The 20,648-nt window shown below is 43.5% G+C and overlaps 1 protein-coding gene across 4 annotated transcripts in view; it reads left to right on the top strand.

Annotated features, from left to right (window-relative positions):
* The window catches only part of Lrch1 (leucine rich repeats and calponin homology domain containing 1), a 179,513-nt gene that overhangs the window by 152,945 nt on the left and 5,920 nt on the right, over positions 1-20,648 (top strand). For 2 of the 4 annotated variants that reach the window (XM_021203346.2, XM_029541474.1), the window contains 3 exons: positions 1,011-1,120; positions 1,773-1,910; positions 5,685-5,762. In XM_021203346.2, the coding sequence (XP_021059005.1) occupies positions 1,011-1,120; positions 1,773-1,910; positions 5,685-5,762 (326 nt within the window). Of the gene's footprint in view, positions 1-1,010; positions 1,121-1,772; positions 1,911-5,684; positions 5,763-16,013; positions 17,967-20,648 lie in introns of those variants that run through there. The other 2 variants (XM_021203345.2, XM_021203343.2) reach the window with 2 other exon arrangements.

Genomic DNA, 20,648 nt, shown 5'->3' with positions numbered 1-20,648 from the left:
TTTAGATATCCTGTTCCTGGCATGGCCCTACAGGTATAAAGATGGTGCAAAGGCACATGTAGAATATATTTTAATCATCCCAATTGCTGTTATCACCTAGAATTTTAGAGCATATGATTTTTTCCTATTGTTCATTTCTTCTGTTCTTCTCTGTGCAGTGCTAGGTTTAAATTAAAAAGAGATTGATTTATTTTTATTTTATGCATATGGATGTTTTGTCTATGTGTATGTCTGTTTACCATGTGAATCCCTGGTACCCTGAGAAGCTAAAAGAGAGTGTCAGATCCTCTGGAACTGGAGTTAAAGATAATTGTGAGCCACCATGTAGGTGCTGGGAATTGAACCTGGGTCCTCTGGAGGAGCAGGCATTGTTTTTAGCTGCTGACCTATCTTTCTAGCCCTGAGAGCATGTATTTTCTTAATTCCTTCAGAAGAAGCAATGTTTTCAGTCACTGCTCTGTAGGAAGCCTAAGGTCCTCAAGCCAGTGGTGATAAAGTCCCCTCTCATCTGGCCAGCCTTTTAGACTGTCACCTGCACTCATCTAAAGAGCTGAATGTTTGAACACCTGGCCAGTGATGGGACAGAAGGCAGAAAATGTGGTTCCACATAGCATCAATTCTAATATCTTCTTATTTGATCAAAATTAAATCAAAGAAAGAGAAAACATATTATTAGAATATCGATTAGAACAGAAGGTAACACTGGACATGATGACAGATGATGGCTTTTGTCTGAGTGACCGCATGGTCTCATCTCCACTCTCATGAGACCCATCACTCAATTCAGTTTCTTGTCAGCTCAAACCCAGTTCTGCAGTGCACACAACCCAGAAGGGTACCTCAGGAGACGGTTTCCCTTAGAGCATTCACAGCCAACTCTTGCTATGACTCTGGAATTTCCCTGTGACAGTGAATGATAAACAATCTGGAATAAGTAAATAATTTATCTGAAATTAGGAATAGCCCTGTGTGGTAATACAGATTGATTTCTTTTTCCGTTTCTATTGCAGTGTTCCTAAGACCACAGAGAAACTTGGAGTCTATAGACCCACAGTTTACGATCCGGAGGAAGATGGAGCAGCTGAGAGAGGAGAAGGAGCTGGTGGAGCAGCTCCGAGAGGTACTGGAGCGTGGCCTGTGCCTGAGTGTGATGTTCAGAATCACGCAGCACTCTTTGTGTTGGAAAAGCTGGCCTGGAAGCCTCTCGCACACAATCCCAGTTTCGGTTCTGCAGCATTTAATTCAAACATTTCAACGCAACCGTATCTGTCTTTACACAGAAGGTTCTTTAAATACTCAAAAATATTTAATTAACATGAGTGTAACATTCTCTCTGTGTCTGGGGTGTGCATGTATGTGTGTGAGAGTGAGCATGTATGTGTGTATGAATATGCACATATATGTGGAGGAAAAGAGATAACCCGAGGCGTTATGTACATTTTTGGTTTTAATTCAGGGTCTTTCTCACTGGCCTGGACCTTGCTGACTAGACTAATCTGGCTGGCTACAAGTCTCAGGATCCTGTAGACTTCACTTGCCCAGCAGCTGGGATTAGAGGCATACACTCCCATGCCAGACTCTTTGGCTTCTGGTATCAAACTCACATCCTTGCAAACCCTTTCCTGACAGACCCATCTCCCCACCTCCAGACATTCTTATGCATCTCCCCTCACTGAGAATAGCAGTCGGGTTCATACATCCTTACTTGCAGGTGTTTTTACCACTTGCTTCGTTGCCCATAGCAACTGCCTCTTTCTGCTTCCCATCCCCAGAGCATCGAGATGAGGCTGAAGGTGACCCTACATGAAGACCTGGGGGCGGCACTCATGGATGGTGTCGTGCTCTGCCACCTGGCCAACCACGTCCGTCCGAGATCTGTCGCCAGCATCCATGTCCCCTCGCCGGCTGTTGTAAGTACAGCTAGAGGAAAAAGGCATAGAATGGGCTCTGTTTGTACAGAGTTGTTGGTGAAAGATGCCAGTGGGGTCTCCAGGAACCTGACTGCCTAGACCCTTTCTATTGGACCCCAACACAAGTAAAAGAACAGAGCAAAGCAGGGAAGCAGAATTTTCACTAAAGGAAGGCTATTTTCTAACATGTATGAGAAAGGCAGAAAAGTCTCAGGTGTGGAGTTTAAAGAAGTTACTGATGAGTGTGCTGGCTTAAAGGCCAGAGCACAGCGATTTGGCCCTCACAAAGGGATATTTAAACACCGAGGTCTCTTCAGAAGGCTGTCTGGTTGAGAGCTGTTTCAAGGTGGACTCTTTTCTGCTTTTCTTCTCAGTAGGGTCTCACTCTGTGTTCATGAGATAGCCCAAGTTGTAAATCTACTGCCTCAGCTTCCCTGTTGCTGGTTGGGGTCTCTTCTCTTTCTTGTTCATTGGGGATTTTACCGTAGCTTATGAAGATAGACAAATGTAAAGCATCCTTAATAACCTACTCATTGGGGCATCACTCAGCGGGCTTTTCTCCTTCCTCCCTCCCCATCCTCTTTCCTCTCATCCTCTCCTAGGGATCAAACCCAGGACCTTTGCTCACTCCCCCCCCCCCACCACCACCGAGCTATATCTTAGTCCTGACCCTTGTCCTAGATACCACAGAGCCCGAGGCAGGTGAAAGAACGCTACAGGGGCAGCTTGTGATCCTGTGTGCAAGACTGGAGGAGTCAGAGATAGCCTTGTCTTTGAGGCCCATGTAGGGTGACATAAACAAGAGCAGAAAAAGTTTATGTAACAGATTGGGTGCATTAGGGAAAGCTAAAGAGCTTAGGGGCTAAGATTCGAAGTTGGATTGGGATTCCAGATCTGTGTCTAAAAGCTTTGGGCAAGTTGCATCCTGTGTTTAGCTTGCTACGCCCTTCTCTGAAATAGACCTGCTCTTGAAAAGATGAAATGAGGTACTGGGGAGATGGGACACCTAAGTGTGAGCCACTGCTACTGACTGTGTTTATATATAGCAGAGCCACTCATCTCAAGGGACCGTTCGGACCATGTAATCAGTGCGTCCAGAGACCACTCGTGTGAAGTCCCTGCCCTCCTCACTCGGGGGCTCTCACTGGGGCAGTTTTTTTTGTTTGTTTGTTTTTTGTTTTTTTTTAAAATCCTGCTTTGTTTCCTCGTGACAGCAGAAGGATTAGCTAATGGGCTCAGTATCTCTTTGATAATATTAACACTGCTTTTTTCTTTCAAAAGTGTGACCACCTTTTTTTCTTTTTTTCTTTCTTGTTTATTTTATTTTATTTTTTTGCCTCAGAAATATGATGGTGGGCAATGTGGCTTCTCTGTGAAATATTTCTCTAGCAACTTTAATGTGGAACAGTGAATTCTGTCATTCAACACAGTGTCACGACCTAAAGATTATTTATTTTCTTATTCATTTATTTCCCTCTCTTCCTCCTTCCCTCCCTCCCTCCCTCCCTCCCTCCCTTTGTTACTTCTGGCAGGGTTTCTCTATGTAGTCTTTGCAGTCTTGGAACTGCAAGTTCAAGGACCAGACTGACCTTGAACTCAGAGAGATCTGCCTGCCTCTGCCTCCAGAGTGCTGGGATTAAGAGTGTGTGCAACCACTGTCTGACTAGATTTGTATGTATTTTGAAATTCTGTTTTGGGTGTGTGCACATAAGCACAGGTGTATAAGGATGCAGAAGAGGGCATTGGGTCCCCTAGAGTGGACTTGTAAGTCTTATGTGGGTGCTAGGAACTGAAGTCGTGTCCTCTCTTAGCCACCAAGGTTGTGTGAGCTGTACAGTGAACTGTCAATTCTTTTTTCCAGTTTAAAAGAGAGCTACTGTATTCTCTGGCATCCAAATGGAATGTGCACTGTCACTTTGTAAAGTGTCAGGAGACAGTAAGAATTAGAAACACTTACGATTTTATTTATGTTGCAGGAAAACACCATCCTTTAAAAAAAAAAATCTTCATTTTAAAAAACAACACTTGGCTGGATAAAATAGCAGAAAGCAGAAAAAGGTCCTTTCCTGCCATCTGCGGACAGCATCCTATGGCCATTACCATGCATGTGCTCCGTACATTTGTGCTTCTAATCGTGTTCTTCTATATGCTATGTAGTGATGTTTAAAATCCACGGGAGCCTAAATTGTCTGTCATTAGATCCTTCCTGAACATAGTTTTTACTATTATATTAAAGTTTCTAAATGTCCACTTACCAGAAATTATCCTGTGAGCTTCTTGAAGTGGTTTTGTTCTCTTGTCTCTGTCTCTGTCTCTGTCTCTGTCTCTGTCTCTGTCTCTCTCTCTCTCTCTCTCTCTCTCTCTCTCTCTCTCTCTCGTGTGTGTGTGTGTCTAGGCATGCACTTGTTCTGTGGGTGTGCAGAGGTTAGAGGATATCTTAAAGAAGTTGGTTCTCTTCTCCCATCTGTGTGGGTCCTGAGCTTGAACCCAGGTCGTCAGGCTTGGCAGTAGGTGCCTTTACCTACTAAGCCATCCTGTCACCCTGCCCTCCACAGTTCCTGCTCTGACCCATGAGAATTTGGTTTCTCTGTATTTTCCCTTATTGCAAGCAGTAAGAACTACTGTGTATCCCACCGGACCCTCTTTCAGCTCATTGTTTCCAGCTACACTAGAGCTGTGGGGCCCATGGTCATATATTTTGGTTTCACTGTTATGGGTTCAGCATCAGATGCAGCATGGGATAGAACAGTCAGCCAGTAGGTTCCGTCTGTCCCATCAGTACCTGTCCTGACTGTGTTACTGCAAGCATTAAGTGCTCTGGTCTTTTCATTTCCCAAGCCCCATAGTGAGTGGGTTTTTGTAATGTGGATAGATAGAGTCATTGCTATCTCAATGGACTGAAAATTTTCCTGGCGGTTGGGGGAAATTTGTTCCTTCGGTTTTTCAGATTGTATTTCAGGCTGTAAGCAAAACATTGGCATCCCAATAGGTCTAATTAATATGAGTTTCGAGTCTTCGACCAATTGATTCACTCTTACTTGGTCACTTCCTGCTATTAACGTGATAAGTCTTTATTATTCCTATTATTTATCATCATCATCCCCATTATTAAACAGTTTTTCACTTGGAAAATTTGGGTCAGTCATACTTAACTTCTTGCTTTCCTCTTTAAGGAAATTAATGGTGGCATATTAAAAAATTGGCAAAAGTGTTTAAAATTTACTATAGAAGAATTTTCCTGCATGAATCAAATGGGCCTGTTACCCATCTACCCTTCCCAGGTCACTTGAAGTGAGGGTCTGTGCAGCAGTTGGAAGCTTTGGGTCAAATCTACAACTTTTAGTGCTTTTTGCCTTTTTGTTTGTGTCTTTCTAATTAAACTTTTTTTTTTTTTGGTAAGGAGATGATTAGCCTCATGGATTTTAACTTTTGTATTGAAAAACATTTGTTGTTGGAGAAAGGTGTTGTCTATGGTATATTTTTAGCTGAACTGAAACAGCTTATCAAACTTTATCATCCCACAGAGCTCTGTGTTTTTGTGTGCACTCACACAGATACTTAGACATATGAGAAGAAATCCTAGCATACATATATGTTAGCTTACCAACATTACATGCTTCTGTGTATATAAAGTTACCTAATTTACATGCATATGTAAATGCCTGTGCATATACACAGCCCAAGAATATTAAGGATTTTTTTGTCTCTAGATGGCTGTTTCTAGATAGCTTTTTATCTTAATAATATGTTGCCTCTGTATGTTTCCCTTTTTAGCCCAAACTCAGCATGGCCAAGTGCAGGAGGAACGTGGAAAACTTCTTGGAAGCGTGCAGGAAACTTGGCGTTCCCGAGGTAACACTTGACTTAGTTCAAATGGCCACGTTTTGATAAAAAACGTCAGCCTAGCTGTTTGAACCATTGAATAGACATCTTTTTGTTTGTTTGTTTTGCATCTTTCTTTTTCAATTTCAAGAGATACCTTCAAATAAATAACCTACATTTTTTTTTTAAACTGAAGTTGCTCCATTGCAGTTTAACTAAAGTGGTCTTACATATCTGTTCAATTCTAAGAAAAAGGTGGAAAATCATTTAATGTTAGGAAATGTGAAATTCCAAATTTGAAAGAAAAAGCTCTAATATCAGTGAATTATAGAGTAGCTAAGAGAGGCAGATCTTCCTTAGCCTCAGCTGCTTTGCAAAGTCCGTTAATTGCTGGATTTCATTCCCAGCATTTTAAGATATGAATCAAACTAATATTCATTAAAAATCCAGTGATTGTTATCAACGGTGATGATGATGCACGGGCCTGTGTAGTATGCTAACTACTGACATTTTCAGTTTTATCCTGCAGTCTACTCTCAGCCCATTTGGCAGTCCTCTGTAGCCTGCCTAATTATACAGTTTACCTTTTCCCTGTCCCAGGCTCAGTCCCACTGGCCTCCTCGGATGGTGCTTGGAGCTTGCAGAGACTTCTTCCCTATTTAATTTAAGATAAAATGACTCCAGGATTTAGGCAGCAGCCGCACCAATTAAGATGATCTTTGTCGCTATGGTGAACAGTAATGAGAAGTTACATTTCTTATGGCTTCTTTGTTTCCTTAATGATAAAGATAAAGTAACTTAAAAAGCAAACAGTTAAACAAACAAATAAAAAATCAAAAAACTCTTCTGAGAGACTCTGAATCACATTTCAGAGTATACTACACAAGGTTATTAAAATCCACCCAGCAACCCTTTTTTCCTTCCCACACCTTATTTTCCTCCCCCCCCCACTCTTATTTTGGCTTAGGGGATGGTTAGGGGGATTCCAGTGTTATTTGAGAAAAGGGAGAATATATTTAAAGTGTTCTTACATCAAGCTGTGTCAATGAAGAGAAATTTACCAATTCTGTTTTTGAAAAACAAAACCTAATTTTTATATACCGGCCACAATGTCTTGGCGACCACTTCTGCTTTCAACTCTGTTCATCTGTACATCTGTCTTGTTTGCGTGTGTTTGAATATTGCACAAACATCTCGGCTTCAGATATTTGTGAAAATACAGCTTTTCTGATAATTCGATTCTACCGTGGGCTAGTGGGAGCTCCCACTGTGAATCGGAAACCCTTCAAGCCGATTTCATTTGGTAAATTACTTGCGTCTGCACTGGAAAGCCCTCATGAATTATGAAGGAGCATACTTGTCACTGTCATGACTGGCTTACCCTGGGACAAATGGAATGTGAATGCCCTTATTCACTTCCTGTGAGAAAAAGAAGGAAGGAAGGGAAATCAGATTACCATAAAAAGAGCAAAATCAGAATTTCCCAGTTGTGCCTCTTCTGTGGTGCTCCTGACAGTGTAGGCAACTTATAATTCTCAAGAAGGGTAAAAGCAAGTGAATAACACTTACAGAATCCCATGACCCAGTTGGTTACATACTTAGTTATTTTTAATGCAGTGATTTTCAGCAAGGAAGGCATACATGAGTGGAAAACCAGAACTCCCCGATTGGAAGGTAGTTCACAAGTCTTCCTGCTCAACTCACAACAGAACATTTTCATCTCACAAATGTATGAGGCAATGTTTCCTTCCAGGGGATGGCATGAAGTCATCTGTTCTCTAAGATTGTATTAGTTCTGTTCCTTGGGAGAATCATGGTTTGGAACTATAGTCTAAAGTCAGCGTAAACCATTGTACAGTTTATCAGGTACTCAGGGATATGTGCAAGAGTTGTGCAGACTCCATTAAATGATTGCATGCAAAGTCCGTTGACGGGCTGGGAACAGTTTTTAAAATTGTTCTTACTGTCATAGTTTACTCCATTTTTCAGAAGTCTCCACTAGTGTGGAGTCTTTGATATTTTCTCCGAAGTTGGGCAGTGTTTGCGAATCTTTATGGATGATTGAACAGTTGATCCTCAGAACCAGGTTGTGGGCTGTTGGTTTTCCAGGAAGTATATCTGTGTGGGGTATGGGAAGGCAGCATTTCAACTCACTAGGTGAATAGCAGAGGGTGTGACACTTAAGCCCATTCCTGACAGTAGGCTGGGAAGAGTAGCTCTGGACTGGCCTTCATGCACACATGGCTTCTTTGGTAGACTAGATTCCAAACTGTAGACAGTATCAGGTAACAAAGCAGTACCCTGTATGGGGCTAAGGCTACAGGTCGTATTTGCAGCTATCTTTGGTATTACTTTAGTCTTGAGGACAGTGCTTTATGGGCTCCTAGATCATTTACAGTAGAGGCTTTGTATCACCCAAGCATCCGAATCTGGTGACATCTTAGGCCCACAAAGCCATGTATACCTCTGAGCTTCCTTTGTTGTTTCTGCGTCAGCTTGGTCCTCCTGCCCTCTGGTTTGCATGTACCAGGCTCCCCATTGGCTATCATCCCACATTTGGGCTACTTTAGGAAGATTACTGGGTTGTGAGGAATCTTTGATTGATGAAGAATCAACCTACAATGTCATACAGTAGATATTGCTGTGGCTCAGTGAGAATGTTTTCACCCAATTTAAAATAAGTTAGCCCTGGCCTCAGGACTTGGTAGGCATGGTCTTTCTTTTAACAGGGTACCTGTTTAGAATGGCGGGAGAGTTGTATCTTGAATCAGAGAGGTACTTTACTTTAGAAAGTTGGGATACTGGCCAGCCAGCAGTGGGTGTGGACACACTGTCAGATAGTGGCTCTTCTTGCCTCGTTGGCAACCCAGTCATGTCAGGAGGATGCAAGCAAGGCCACGAGTTTTCATTCCCAATTCACATGGACAGGCCATTGGATGGACCTCGGCTTCTGCACCAAGTGGAGTTAGGAAGACATTGTGAATTACATCCAGGGGTTTTCTCCTTTTTTAGCATCTTTTAGTAATTGCACTTGAGTTTTGTAGTGAGGTTTTTGGGGGTTTTTTTGTTTGTTTGTTTTTTCTTTCTTTCTTTTCTTTTTTTTTTTTTTTTTTACTGAAAGTAATAGTAAAAAAAGCAGTCCTGTATCTCACGTGGTGTGAAGGCTCAGGAGGTTCCACAGATGTAATAACTGATCAGAGTTTTGTTATTGAAACTCTAGTTTTGTTTCTGCTTTTAGGAGAAATGAGTGTCTTATTTTCTTTGTTTGTCTCATTTGCCCACAAATCAGTGACGTTAGTTATCACTTTAAATTCAGCTCAATAGTTCCCTGAAGCATGGAAATGAGATTCTTGACCTGATATTTATTTTCCTTCTGTAACCTCATTGGATAGCTCTGCAGTTGGAGGAGGAAATGTGAGCTGGCAGGTGGATTATTATACTGATTTGTAAGTTCATGCTTTTGGAAGACCCTACCTACCATTTAAATCAGCTCCTCTCTTTTTAAAGATTTGTTTTTCTTTTTAATTGTGAGCATGTATGTGGGTCTGCTCGAAGATTCTGTGTATGTGAGTACAGTTGCCCTTTAAGGAGAGAAGAGGGTATCAGAACCCCTAGAGCTGGCAGTAAAGGCCAGTTCTCCATCCCCATCGTTCTTTTCTAAGACTGATACCCTTGCTCATCCGAGCATCCTTTCTCCGGTGTATGCTTCGTTCCTGCCTCTGGTCAGTGGGTAGTCCTCCAACCTGTCTCCATGCATAGCTGAAAATAAATCATCTTAAAAGCAGCTTTTTATTTTTATTTTATTTTAAATATAAGGACATTGTATTTTATTTCAGGTATCTACAGTTAGTGGTTTTTTGTTTTTGTTTTTAGAAGATGGCTGGCCACCTTTTTTTGTTGTTATTGGCAAAAGTGACTTAAGCATAGATGAAAGCTTTACAACAGAGACCCAATTTCTAATAATGGTCAAATTGCATATGTGGATTAGCTTGACAATATTAGAGCTGCCCTCTAAATCCATAAAATTGCTGATTATTGTATATTTGGAGAGACCTAGAAATCCTCCTGTCGCTTCACCCCAACAGACTGTATATAACCGGTCACTAAGGTTGGGCCTTACATTTTTAGAACGATTATCAACATACTGTTCTGTGATATTTTTCAACAGTAATATAAGCATGTTGACTTTTGAAGTTAGATTACGTTTAAGTAAGCACATTGCCATTTGTCTAGGTAGAACGTTTCCCTGGATATGATTAGCTCTCTGAATGTAGACTCTGCACGCCCAGTAGTGTCCCAGCAGAGTTTCCGTTGCTGTAATAAACGCCGTGACCAAAAGCATCCTGGGGAGAAAGGGGTTTGTTCCATCCTACAGCTCCCAGTATTATTTTCATTGATGCTTCATAACTACAGTTTTGCTACTGTTCTGAGTCATAATGTAAATACCTGTGTTGTCCAGGGGGTCTTAGGTGACTCCTATGAAAAGGTTGTTTGACCCCAAAGGGGTCATGACCCACAGCCGTGAAAGAACACTGCTTACTGGCTGGCTCAGCCTCTTCTCAGCCTCTTCTCTACTATGGCACAGGCCCATGTCTCCAAGGAAAATAACATTCACAGTGGACTGGGCTCCAGGACATCAATTAACAGTCAGGAAAATGCCCCACAGACATACCCATAGGCAAGTCGGATGGCAGCAATTCCTCCATTGAGGTTCCTTCTGCCCAAGTAGACTTAGAAGCCACCCTGAGTCTAGCCATGTCACCTTGACACAGAAGCAGGTGACCTTCCCTTGTCCCCCAAATCTCATGCTAATATCACAGGATAAAAAAATAGAACAACTTTAAAACTCCCACAATCTTTAAAATGTTCAACACTTTGTGACAGGCATGGTGGTACATGCATTTAACCCCAGCACTCGGCAGCCAGAAGCCTGCATATGTTTGAGTTTGGTCTGTATAACAAGTTCCAGGCCAGCCAGGATTGACCCCCATCTCAAAACAAAACAAAAACTAAAACAATAGCAAAATAAAACAAAACAAAATTTACTTTAAAAGTGGAAAAAAAATTAAATACAAAGTCCTTTACCTGTGGAGTCTTGTAAAATCTGAAGTAAGTTATATGCATTTATTTTTTTACTATTTTGAAAGGGAAAACTGGGGCACAGTTACAGTAAGGTCAATGAACAAACCCCAAAATCTAGCACTACTAAAGTAGTGTCCAGTATGGGGTTCACTTATGATCTTCTGGTCTCCAAGGCTCAGCAGCCACACTTCTCTGGCTCTACCCTTCATGGTGCACACAGTCTGTCCTGGGCTCAGGGTGGCTTCATTCCACACCTGCCACTGTCCTTGGCAGTCTTCTTGTAGTCCCAGCACCTCTGATATTCCAGGGTTTCCACTGCAGCTGAGGCTGCACCTTCCCTAGTGACCTCTCACGATGGCAAGCCTCAACTTCTTTCCATGACCCTTCAATCTTAGAGCTGACACTGCCACTGAGGCTACGTGATCACCCAGGGACTCTTCTGGTCTCTTCAGGGAGACCCTGCCCCTGCCACACAGTGTCAAGCCTCAGCCGCTCTCCATGACACCTTCACGCCTTCAAAACCAGGACGATACAGGAGAGTCTTCCACATCATTTACCAAGTTCTGCTGCCAAACCGTTGTGCAGCCTTGGCCCCTGGACTGCACCACAGCTTCCGTGTGCTGACCCTGAACAGCACTTCCCAGAAGACCTCCCGCCTGTGGTGAAGTCCATCACAGATGATTTCTCGATCCCACCTAACTAGCATCCGTTGTCCCAGGAAAGCAAATCTTTTCCTTTAGTAAGACTAGGATCTTGTCGATCGCAGCTGATGAGACACCACAGATTCTTAATTTGAAATACCACAGGGCAGCCTTGCTAGCCTTTGAGGGACTCTGACTTCCTTCTGAATCATCCTTCAGGCCCCCACCGTCAGCAGTGTTCTTAGCTTCGTGTTCCACGTCCCCACAGAAGGTTATTGAGCTCTGAGCACTCAGTGGCTTTTCCAGCCAAAGCTTCAAAACCCTCTACCTTCCTCCCTCAAAACAACCCAGTGTATAAAAGCCTCATGGTTAGGGCCATCACAGCCATCTCTCTGGTACCAGTTTCTGTCCTAGTTTTCTTTCTGCTGTTGCAGTAAACGCTGTTGTATTGCTATGAAGAGGCACCGTGACCAAGGCGACTCTTACAAGGGAAAGCGTTTAGTTGGGGGCTCGCTTACAGTTTCAGAGATTTAGCGCATCACGGTGGAGAACATGATAGCACTCAGGCAAGCAGGGTGCTAGAGAAGTAGTTGAGAGCTACAATCCTGATCGGCAGGCACAGAAAGAGGCAGACAGAGAAACAGATTGGCAGCATCAACTGACCGATACGATTTTTGTCAGATTCGAGAGAGTCCTTCACAGCCAAGGAAGTGCAGAAAGCCTTTGCCGACAGCTCAGCAGCAGAGGTTAGTAGCCAGAACACGGAGAGAACTTGACCAATAATAGAATGCTAAAGGAGTAAGACGTTCCGTGAAGAAATCGGCAAGTGAGTGGTGGAGGAGGTCATTCTCAGAGGCCAGCAGATACCTGGAAAAAAATGTTTATCAGTCCTTAGCCATCACGGGACTTTACAAACAAACCCATCACTGTCAGGGTAGCCGTCATTAAGAAAAGAGCCAAACGAGCCAAGATCTCAGTAAGGGCGGAAATGGCAGTGAGAGTCAGGATGGCAGCTCCTCAGAAGCTTGGGAAATGTCCCAGCTATGCTGTTCCTGGGTACGCACTTGAAGGAACCCAGGCCAGCATTCCACAGAGATACCCGTACTCCAGCGGGAGCACCAGCATTCCACAGAGATACCCGTACACCAGCGGGAGCACTGTAGGCTCCAGTAGGCAAGCTTGGGGTCAGCCTAGGCGCCCATCAGAGACAGTCGGTGAGGAAAATGGGAAGCATCTGCACCATGCTCTTTGCCTTCAGCAATAGAGCAGAACAATTTGATGTTGTTGTGCAGGAAAATGGATGGAACTGGTAATTGTCATTTCATAAATAAGCCAGACTCAGAGTGACAGATACATGCCTCTTCCTGTACACAGAATCTGGGTGATGATGGTGGTGGTGGTGGTGGTGGTGGTGGTGGTGGTGGTGGTGGTGGTGGTGGTGCTGGTAATGGTGATAACTGTGGAAGTAGATGGGGTAGACACTGGTTGGAAGAAGGGGACTAGCTGGAAGAGTAAATATGGCCAAAGTCCATATTGCGCGCGCGCACACACACACACACATACACGCACGCACGCATGCACATACACCACATCACATGAGCTAACATATAGCAAAAGAACATTCATGAATAATTTAGCTGGTGGTGCTGGCTCAGGAGGCAGAGGCAGGCAGAGAGCTCTGTGGTTTCCAGATCTGTCTACATAGTGAGTTCCAGGCTAGCCAAAGCTACACAGTAAGACTCTGCCTCAAAGGAAAAAGAAATCACTTCTTATTATATATTTTTTTAGATGGGCAGACTTCCAGATTGTCTATGACAACTAGGCCTTCGGCCAGATCTGTCTCTTCTGTGAGGGAGCCCATCCTGTCTGGAGAGTCTGAGTCATTCTTGTTAGCAGTTTCAGTCACACACTTGTGAACACTTGTGTTTAATCTAAGCTTATTTCTTAGACTCTGCTGGTTATGATTTTTTTCCCTCCTATAGTGGGAAATTAAATCAACATTTGCCTCAGAGGAGTTCTCAGTGAATTAACTGTTTTGCAAATGTTTTCAGTCATTACAAGTATTTTGTAAAAAAACGAGGGCGTGTAGCCTCTGCAGATCTCCTGCTTTAGTGTTTTCTGATTTAATTCTCAAAGATAAAAAAAAAATGTATTATAACCCCAGACTTTCCCATTAATGCTAGTTTTGGGAAAGAACAAGAGGTTAGGAAAACTCCAGATCTCTCAGGGATTTCCTTCACGGTTAGCATCACTTTGAGGGCTGGAGTTTCAGGTTGTTGGATACATGCTGTGGGACTGAGTTAGATACTAGTTCTCAGGTGGCCGCAGTAGCCCACGACGTTCCACAGTCATTTGCCACAAAACCAGACTTAGTTCTGATTGTTTGTTTGTTTTCCTTAGAGGTTATAATTCAACTTAAACGACTATAATCTGAATCTCTGGGTTTATCTGCTTTAATTAAGCCTAGCTTCTATGACAGTGAGATTGTTTTTTTCAATGAAAGGGGTGGTCTGAGTCCTTTACTTCCCCAGAAGTAGACTTCTGAGAGTGCCCAGCTCACCTGAATACCCGCCCCCCTCAGCTGCAAGGCAGTCTGAGCCCTGCAGTGCTGTTACAGAGCTGACTGGTGGTGTTCCTTGGTGTTCTTGCTTGGCTTCCGTTTTGTTTTGTTGACAGTCTTGTTACATATCCCTGGCTGGCCCCTAACTCAGCCTCACTGGGGCTGGGATCCTTATGTGGGTATCACCACCCTTGGCAAAGTGGCTTGCTTCTGCCATGGAAACAGGCCAAGAAAGTCACATTTCAGTTTGTGTTTATGTCTCTTACGTCTGCTTTTCTTAGACTTGACGGGTCAAATACAGCATTGTCCTAGAAAGTTCTTCCTGCAGTAGAAACCTCTGTGGGAAGGAGCTACGTCCCATCTATTAATCCTTGGCCATCATCTGGTCTCCAGTAAGATCCAGGTGGCTGTCTTAATTCTTGGGAGGGCTCCTTTATGGTGGTGTCTTGGCTCTCTGACATCTACTGTGAAAGTGTGTGAGACTGGCTAGATTGAACAGGATTTGTTAATCTTAAAAATATCTCATGTGGGTGCCGGAGAGATGGTTTATTGGTTAAGAGCACTAACTGCTCTTCAGGAGAATCTGAGTTCTGTTCCCAGCACCCAAGCCACTCACTTCTACTCCAGGACATCCGCCACCCTCTTCTGGTCTCCGTGTGTGTTGTGTGTATGTGTGTGTGTGTGTGTGTGTGTGTGTGTGTGTGTGTGTGTGTGTGTGGTGTGTGTGTGTCTGTGTGTCTGTGTAAGCTTGCACATAGAAATCTTTAAATTATCTTTTGTTAAGAGTATCCCTACATCATAAAGGATTTCCGTTATCATCAGCCCACCTGGGATCTTACCTGAGGCTATCAGGCTGAACCCAGAGGATACACGCAAGATGAGCCCTTGGACTCAGAGTAGCCTTTCATTTGAGATTGCTGTACTTAACAAGGAAGCGACAATAAAAAGCTAATACTCCAGCAAGGTATTTAAAAGTACATATGCATATAATATGCATTTTAAATGCTTTGCTCATTTGGAGATTGTATTTGTGAAATATGTCACAGATATTGTCAGTCTTTTAAGTTGAAAGCAAAATGTAACTTATCTTTCTTACTGGCATGTCAGTTATAATTCCTGTTAATTTTGAACTCCACGACTTAAAATCCTGGTTCAGACCTGGCAGCAGTACATACCTTTAATCCCAGTTCTCAAGGCAGAGGCAGGCAGATCTCTGTGAGGTCAAGACCAGCTTGGTCTACATAGCAAGTTCCAGGCCAGCTCCTGGTTTGGAAACTCAATGCGTATGGAAGCTGAATCCTGATAGCGGCAGGCTGTGAGGGCTGCCCAGAAACCTCAACACTCAATTATGACACATAAGTTCCACATAAGTGGAGATAAAACACAGAAGCAGAGGTATCCTGCTGTTCTTGAAGAGTAGTGAAGGGATTTAGATAATAACCTATTATGTGCCAGGCTTTCCTACTGCCCATCTCAGAGGCCTCCTTTAGACTCTTCTGTTATATAATCCCAGGGCCCTGAAGGCCAAGTCTGGAGGCTCTTGAATTTGAGGCCGTTCTGAACTGTACCATGAAACCCTGACTTCACAAGAAAAGAAAAGAAGTGAAGATTCAACTTTAGATTTTGTATTTTTCCCTTAATAACGTTTAAGCCCTAGGTGTGCTGAATGAACAGCTCACACTTTTGTGCCGCAGATGATGAATGCCACTTGGAGCTCGTAATGCCACATGAATATTAAGACTGTTCTCATTCAAGAGCAGTGTACTCATGGTGCAGCCTGCGGTGGCAGGGTGTGGCCATGGATTGGAGGTTCCTGTCCAGTTTACATAGGGCTCACTGGGGACTCTACTTTTGTCACAGACTTAAGAACTTGAACTAAGGGTTGACTCGTGCTATTTGCTAGTAACCAGAAATGTGTGCTTCTTTCCAGTTGTTCTTCCGTGTGGTGTTAATTGTATGCACTGTCTCTTTCTGTTCTAATGGCTGCCCTCGGATTAGGCCGACCTGTGCTCTCCGTATGACATCCTGCAGTTGGATTTTCGTCACATTCGAAAGACTGTTGACACTCTGCTGGCCCTCGGGGAGAAACCCCCACAATCAACTTCTGCCCTCCGCTCCAGGGACCTTATAGGCTTCTGTCTTATCCATGTTCTCCTTATAGTACTGGTCTATATCGCTTACCGCTGGAATGCTCTGTCTGCCTAACTCCTGCATGTGCATCCAAACGCTCTGCTCTGGCACCCTGGTCCAGCCCAGCTCCTCCCTCCGTTGGAGCCTTTGCCTTGCAGACTCTCCCATCCCTGTCATCTCTTCAGTTAGCTGTCGAGTTTTGAAATTGAACATTTATAAGCCAGATTTTTCCTGAAGCACAAACTTTGTAGAATACAGTTCCCACTGGGTAATTTCTTGCATTTAATTAAAAAGTGACAGCGACAGCAAAGCCTGTCCGTCCATACCTCATACTCCTTCACACACATGGTGTGGGCAGTGATGCTGCTGTAGGTCCTGCTCTCTCCCATGAGCCTCTGCTCTGTGCAGGAGGTAAGGAGAACCAGGACAGGAACAGGGTGGGTTGAGCATAGGGGAGTCTTGATACTTGATTCTGGTCCTAATTCAGGACTGGCAGTTGATCTGTAAGAGGGGTTGCCTTGCAGAGAAAAGAAGCCAGCATTTGGGCCCCATCTAATTTATAAAAATCTCTAATGATACCATTGTTGACTGAGCTGAGAAGTCATATCTGGAGAATGACTGCTTTGCTGGCTGGTTAGTTGGAGTCCTCCCTGTTTGCTGCAAGGGGGTTGTGAAGGGCACCCAGGAGGATTGCAGCCAATGTCCACCAGAGCATGTCCTCTGTGCCACCCTCTGCAGGCCTAATCTGGGGAAGTGCCTTCCTGTTAGAGCGCCACCTGGTGGATCTGCTTAGCCCGCTTTTCCTTTTTATTAGGTGGTGTTCTGAAGCTGAGAAAAAGGGTTTTATAGAAGGGATTTCTATTTTTGCATAACGTGATGGGGTCGCTTTACTTTCTTGGTATATTGAATAACTGCAGATCCAGAATGTGATGGATTTGACTATTCAGTTTCAAATAAATCTATGGGTCCTGGAACATTCTTAGCACCAGGGGCCTTGGGTTACTATAGCAGCAGCCGATACGCTCTTATTTTAGATGAATGTTTTCTCCCCATTTACTTTGAATGTCCATTTGGCCTTTGATTTTTAGTAATACTTATGATCCAACTGTTTAGTTTTAAGTCCGTTTTTAAAAGCTTGCGTATCGGCCTCTCAGCTTTTGGAGCAAAGTGATTCTTTTTGCGATTAAAGAAAGAATGTTAGACTCTAATGTTGGCCCAGATCTTGCTGAATCTCGGGAAGCCTCTTTACAATGTGAGAAGGCCCTGCCGGCAAGCTCCAGCCACATTGTTGGCTTCCTTTTATATCCTTCTTGCCGAACACTGCTTCTTGGGTTGGAAAGGTGATAGAGTTAATGCCTTCAAGATAAATGTCTAGTTTGCTGAGACACGAACGTTCCTCAGATATGGCTGCTAAGAAGATTATCATATTTTTCTGAACATATTCATGAGAACGGGGGGGGGGTGAGATTCTGAAAATCCTCCATACTTGAAGAGTTATATTTATAGATTCCTTGCTGCTAAATCAGATATGATTTAAAGACAAAAAAGCCAAAAACAAACAAACAAAAAACCGGAAAGCATTCTGTATGCTGTGAGATGTTAGGTTGTCTGAGCCTCTTCCCCCCAGTATTGTGTTGATGGTGAATACAGGGTACGTGACATGAGTTGTGTCTGAATAGCCACGGATTTATGACTCGCCTTTGGTGCTATCTTGTAATTTTCTGTAACAATAAAATCCCTTTGTACAGTGTCTGGTGACCACCCTGAGCCGTAAATTGCTTAATAAACACAATTTGGGTGATTAATCCAAGCTTTTTTTTTTTTTCTTGGCCTGTTGGTGCATTTATTCCTGGGTGCCCAGTGTGGTTCTTGGCATTTCTACCCAGCTCTGCCATGCACGGGGACTTTCCTTCAGTGTTTGCCACAGTTTGTTTCCATCTTCCTTATGGTGGGCAAAAAGAGACTTGAGAAAACGTACTGGGTTGCTGGCTCAAGGAAAAAGCAGCATCAATAAACATCAAGTGAGTAAAAGAGTCCCGTGAGATTAGATTGATCTTCAGCATTAGCTTTCCGAGTATTTCTCCCCTGGCATCCCAAGGATGCCCTGGCTCCGCTTTTCATCTGTCATGTCCTTAATTTACACCGAATGTGCTGCTCTCCTTGGGGGTTGCCGTGCGATATTTTTTCATTATGTAGTGTGGTCACTCCCAGAGCGTAATCAACTCAACCCTTCAGGCACTACTTCGAGTGGGGCGTTTTGCTTATTGTAAGCAAGCCGTTAATTTCTGGTTGGAACCCTGGGCCTCTCTGTGGTGCTTTTCCACAGTTCCAGACATCAGCTCACGAGCTTATGGGATACCCGCCATTGCCGCACAGCTGGGGACACCTGACTGATCTTCCTTCAGGGATTCAGTTGTGTGATTTGTCCTGCATACCAGGGCCCCATCTTCTCTTAAGGAAGAGTGTTTTTGTTTTTTGTTTTTTGTTTTGTTTTGTTTTGTTTTGTTTTAGTATTTCCTTCTAATACGTGATAAAGAGAAACAGCTATTTCTATTTCCATTTTGCAGTAGCCATTTGTGAAGTATCCCTTCCACTCCTGCGATTGGTAGAAAAGGTCCCACTTAGGGTAAGGATTTCCAAAATTTATATGGCTGTCAATTTTCGTGGCTCCTTCAGGATTTCAGGTCCAAACCACTTACTTCATTGTCCTTAACACTACAAAAAGGGGACCAGTTTTTTTGTTTTGTTTTGTTTTGTTTTTTTAAATCCTTGTTAAATCCCAGGCAGGACAACTGAGTAGGGTTTTTAAATGCACTTGGTATCACAATGCTAATTGCATTGTTTTGTTAGTGGGTTATCTTCTGAATTCACACCAGTCCCAGTAGAGATAAAATTTTAGGAGTCTGAGAGAAGCAAAGTGTTTATAGTTTAGATAAAAATGTTTGGATGCTGAGAAGTGCGCCCAGAGCCTTGGCTTTGTGCCTCCACCTCCTGAAGAATAATTTAATATAATCATCTTTCATGGGGTTTGGTTTTAAAGGCTAGGTTTGAGACTTCAAAATTACTTTTCAACAGACAACCCATTGGGTAGGTGGTCTGTGCATTTTACTTCCCTTCCTGCCCTTGGTTTTCCCAGCAGTATTGTTCATCCTTGGTCCATTCGGTTATTCCTCGTGTATTGGACGCGTGCTGTGTACTGGTCCTGTAGAGGTTCTGCAGATAAAATAGTGTTTAAGCTCCCAGTCCCCATCCTCCGAAAGTTTGTAGTCCACACAGCATTAAGGGGGCAGGACCAAAGACAGATACTTTATGATTTTTAGGATGATGGTCTCTGTCATTAAAGCACGGATGCTACCATACAGGATATATGAGCCAGGGAGTTGGTCTGTGTACCAAAAACTTTATTCACAAAGAATAGAGTAGGAATCGGACTGACTTGCAGGTTGTAGTTTGTAGACCCTCAACCAAATGGCTTCTTAGAAAGCAAAGAGGGTTTCCCTGAGAAGGGCCTGAGATGGGTCAGTTACAGAATTCTGTGAAACACATAGAAAGAGGGTGTGGCATCACACAGATGCAGATCCCCGAAGCAGTAATGTCTGCACTAAGATTAGAAAGATGTGCAAGCTAGTTGTGAGTGGCAAGGCAGTGGAAGGAAGGGTATGTGTGGATAATGTGTTCTAGGCAGGGAATGGGGCCGGCAAAGTGGCCTGGCTGCGATATGAAGAATAGTGGGAGATGTAGCAGGAGATTGACCCTGGGGGCAGAGCTAGACCTTTGTATTCATATGCACTAAGATAACACACAGTTAATCTCCACACAACTCAGTCACAGAATGTTTTATTTAAAAAGAAAAAGAAAAAAGAAAAAAGAAAAAAAAGGCTGAGCCAAGGAAATGAGCTGGTGTGAAGGACTTTGCTGTAGACCAGTGGCTGGCCTAGAAGTAGGGAAGGCTCTATATAACCATCATAAAACGTTTCAGGGAGAGGAGAGCCCGTGTGACAAGCAGTCCGGCCTTTCCCCCACATTTAGCATTATTTCTCTATGGCTGGCCTGCCTTTCCTAATCCTATTTGCTGTGGTTCAGAAGAGTGTCAGTGGTAGAGCGTAATGGTTCCCGCCACTGGGAAGTAACCGGAAGCGGCTACTCTGGAAAGTGTTCAGTGTTATTGATAAGCAGGATAATATTTGTGATTTCATCGTGTTTAAAAAAAAAAAAAAATAACAGCACAGGATGCCCATGGATGTATTATGTGCCCTCTGTCACATTTTCAACAAGTCCTCTGATAGCCTGTGATAGCTTTAGTTCTCCTGAGGTGGTGTCTGACCTGCTTGACTCTTGGAAGTCCTTGTGCTTCTGCACTGTTTATGGCCCCAATGCAAACCCACAGCAACTCCAGTCCCATCCGACTTGCTTTGGGGAGATGCAGGGACGCAGCTGTTGTGATGGAAAGTGGCCTCTGTCCTTAAGTGGGTGTCCCCTGCTCCCCACTTCTCCAGGATCTTT

Source organism: Mus pahari, chromosome 8 (assembly GCF_900095145.1).
Source record: "Mus pahari chromosome 8, PAHARI_EIJ_v1.1, whole genome shotgun sequence".
NCBI lineage: Eukaryota > Metazoa > Chordata > Mammalia > Rodentia > Muridae > Mus > Mus pahari.
Note: the sequence above shows the minus strand (reverse complement) of the source record. Positions and strands in the feature narration are given on the sequence as shown.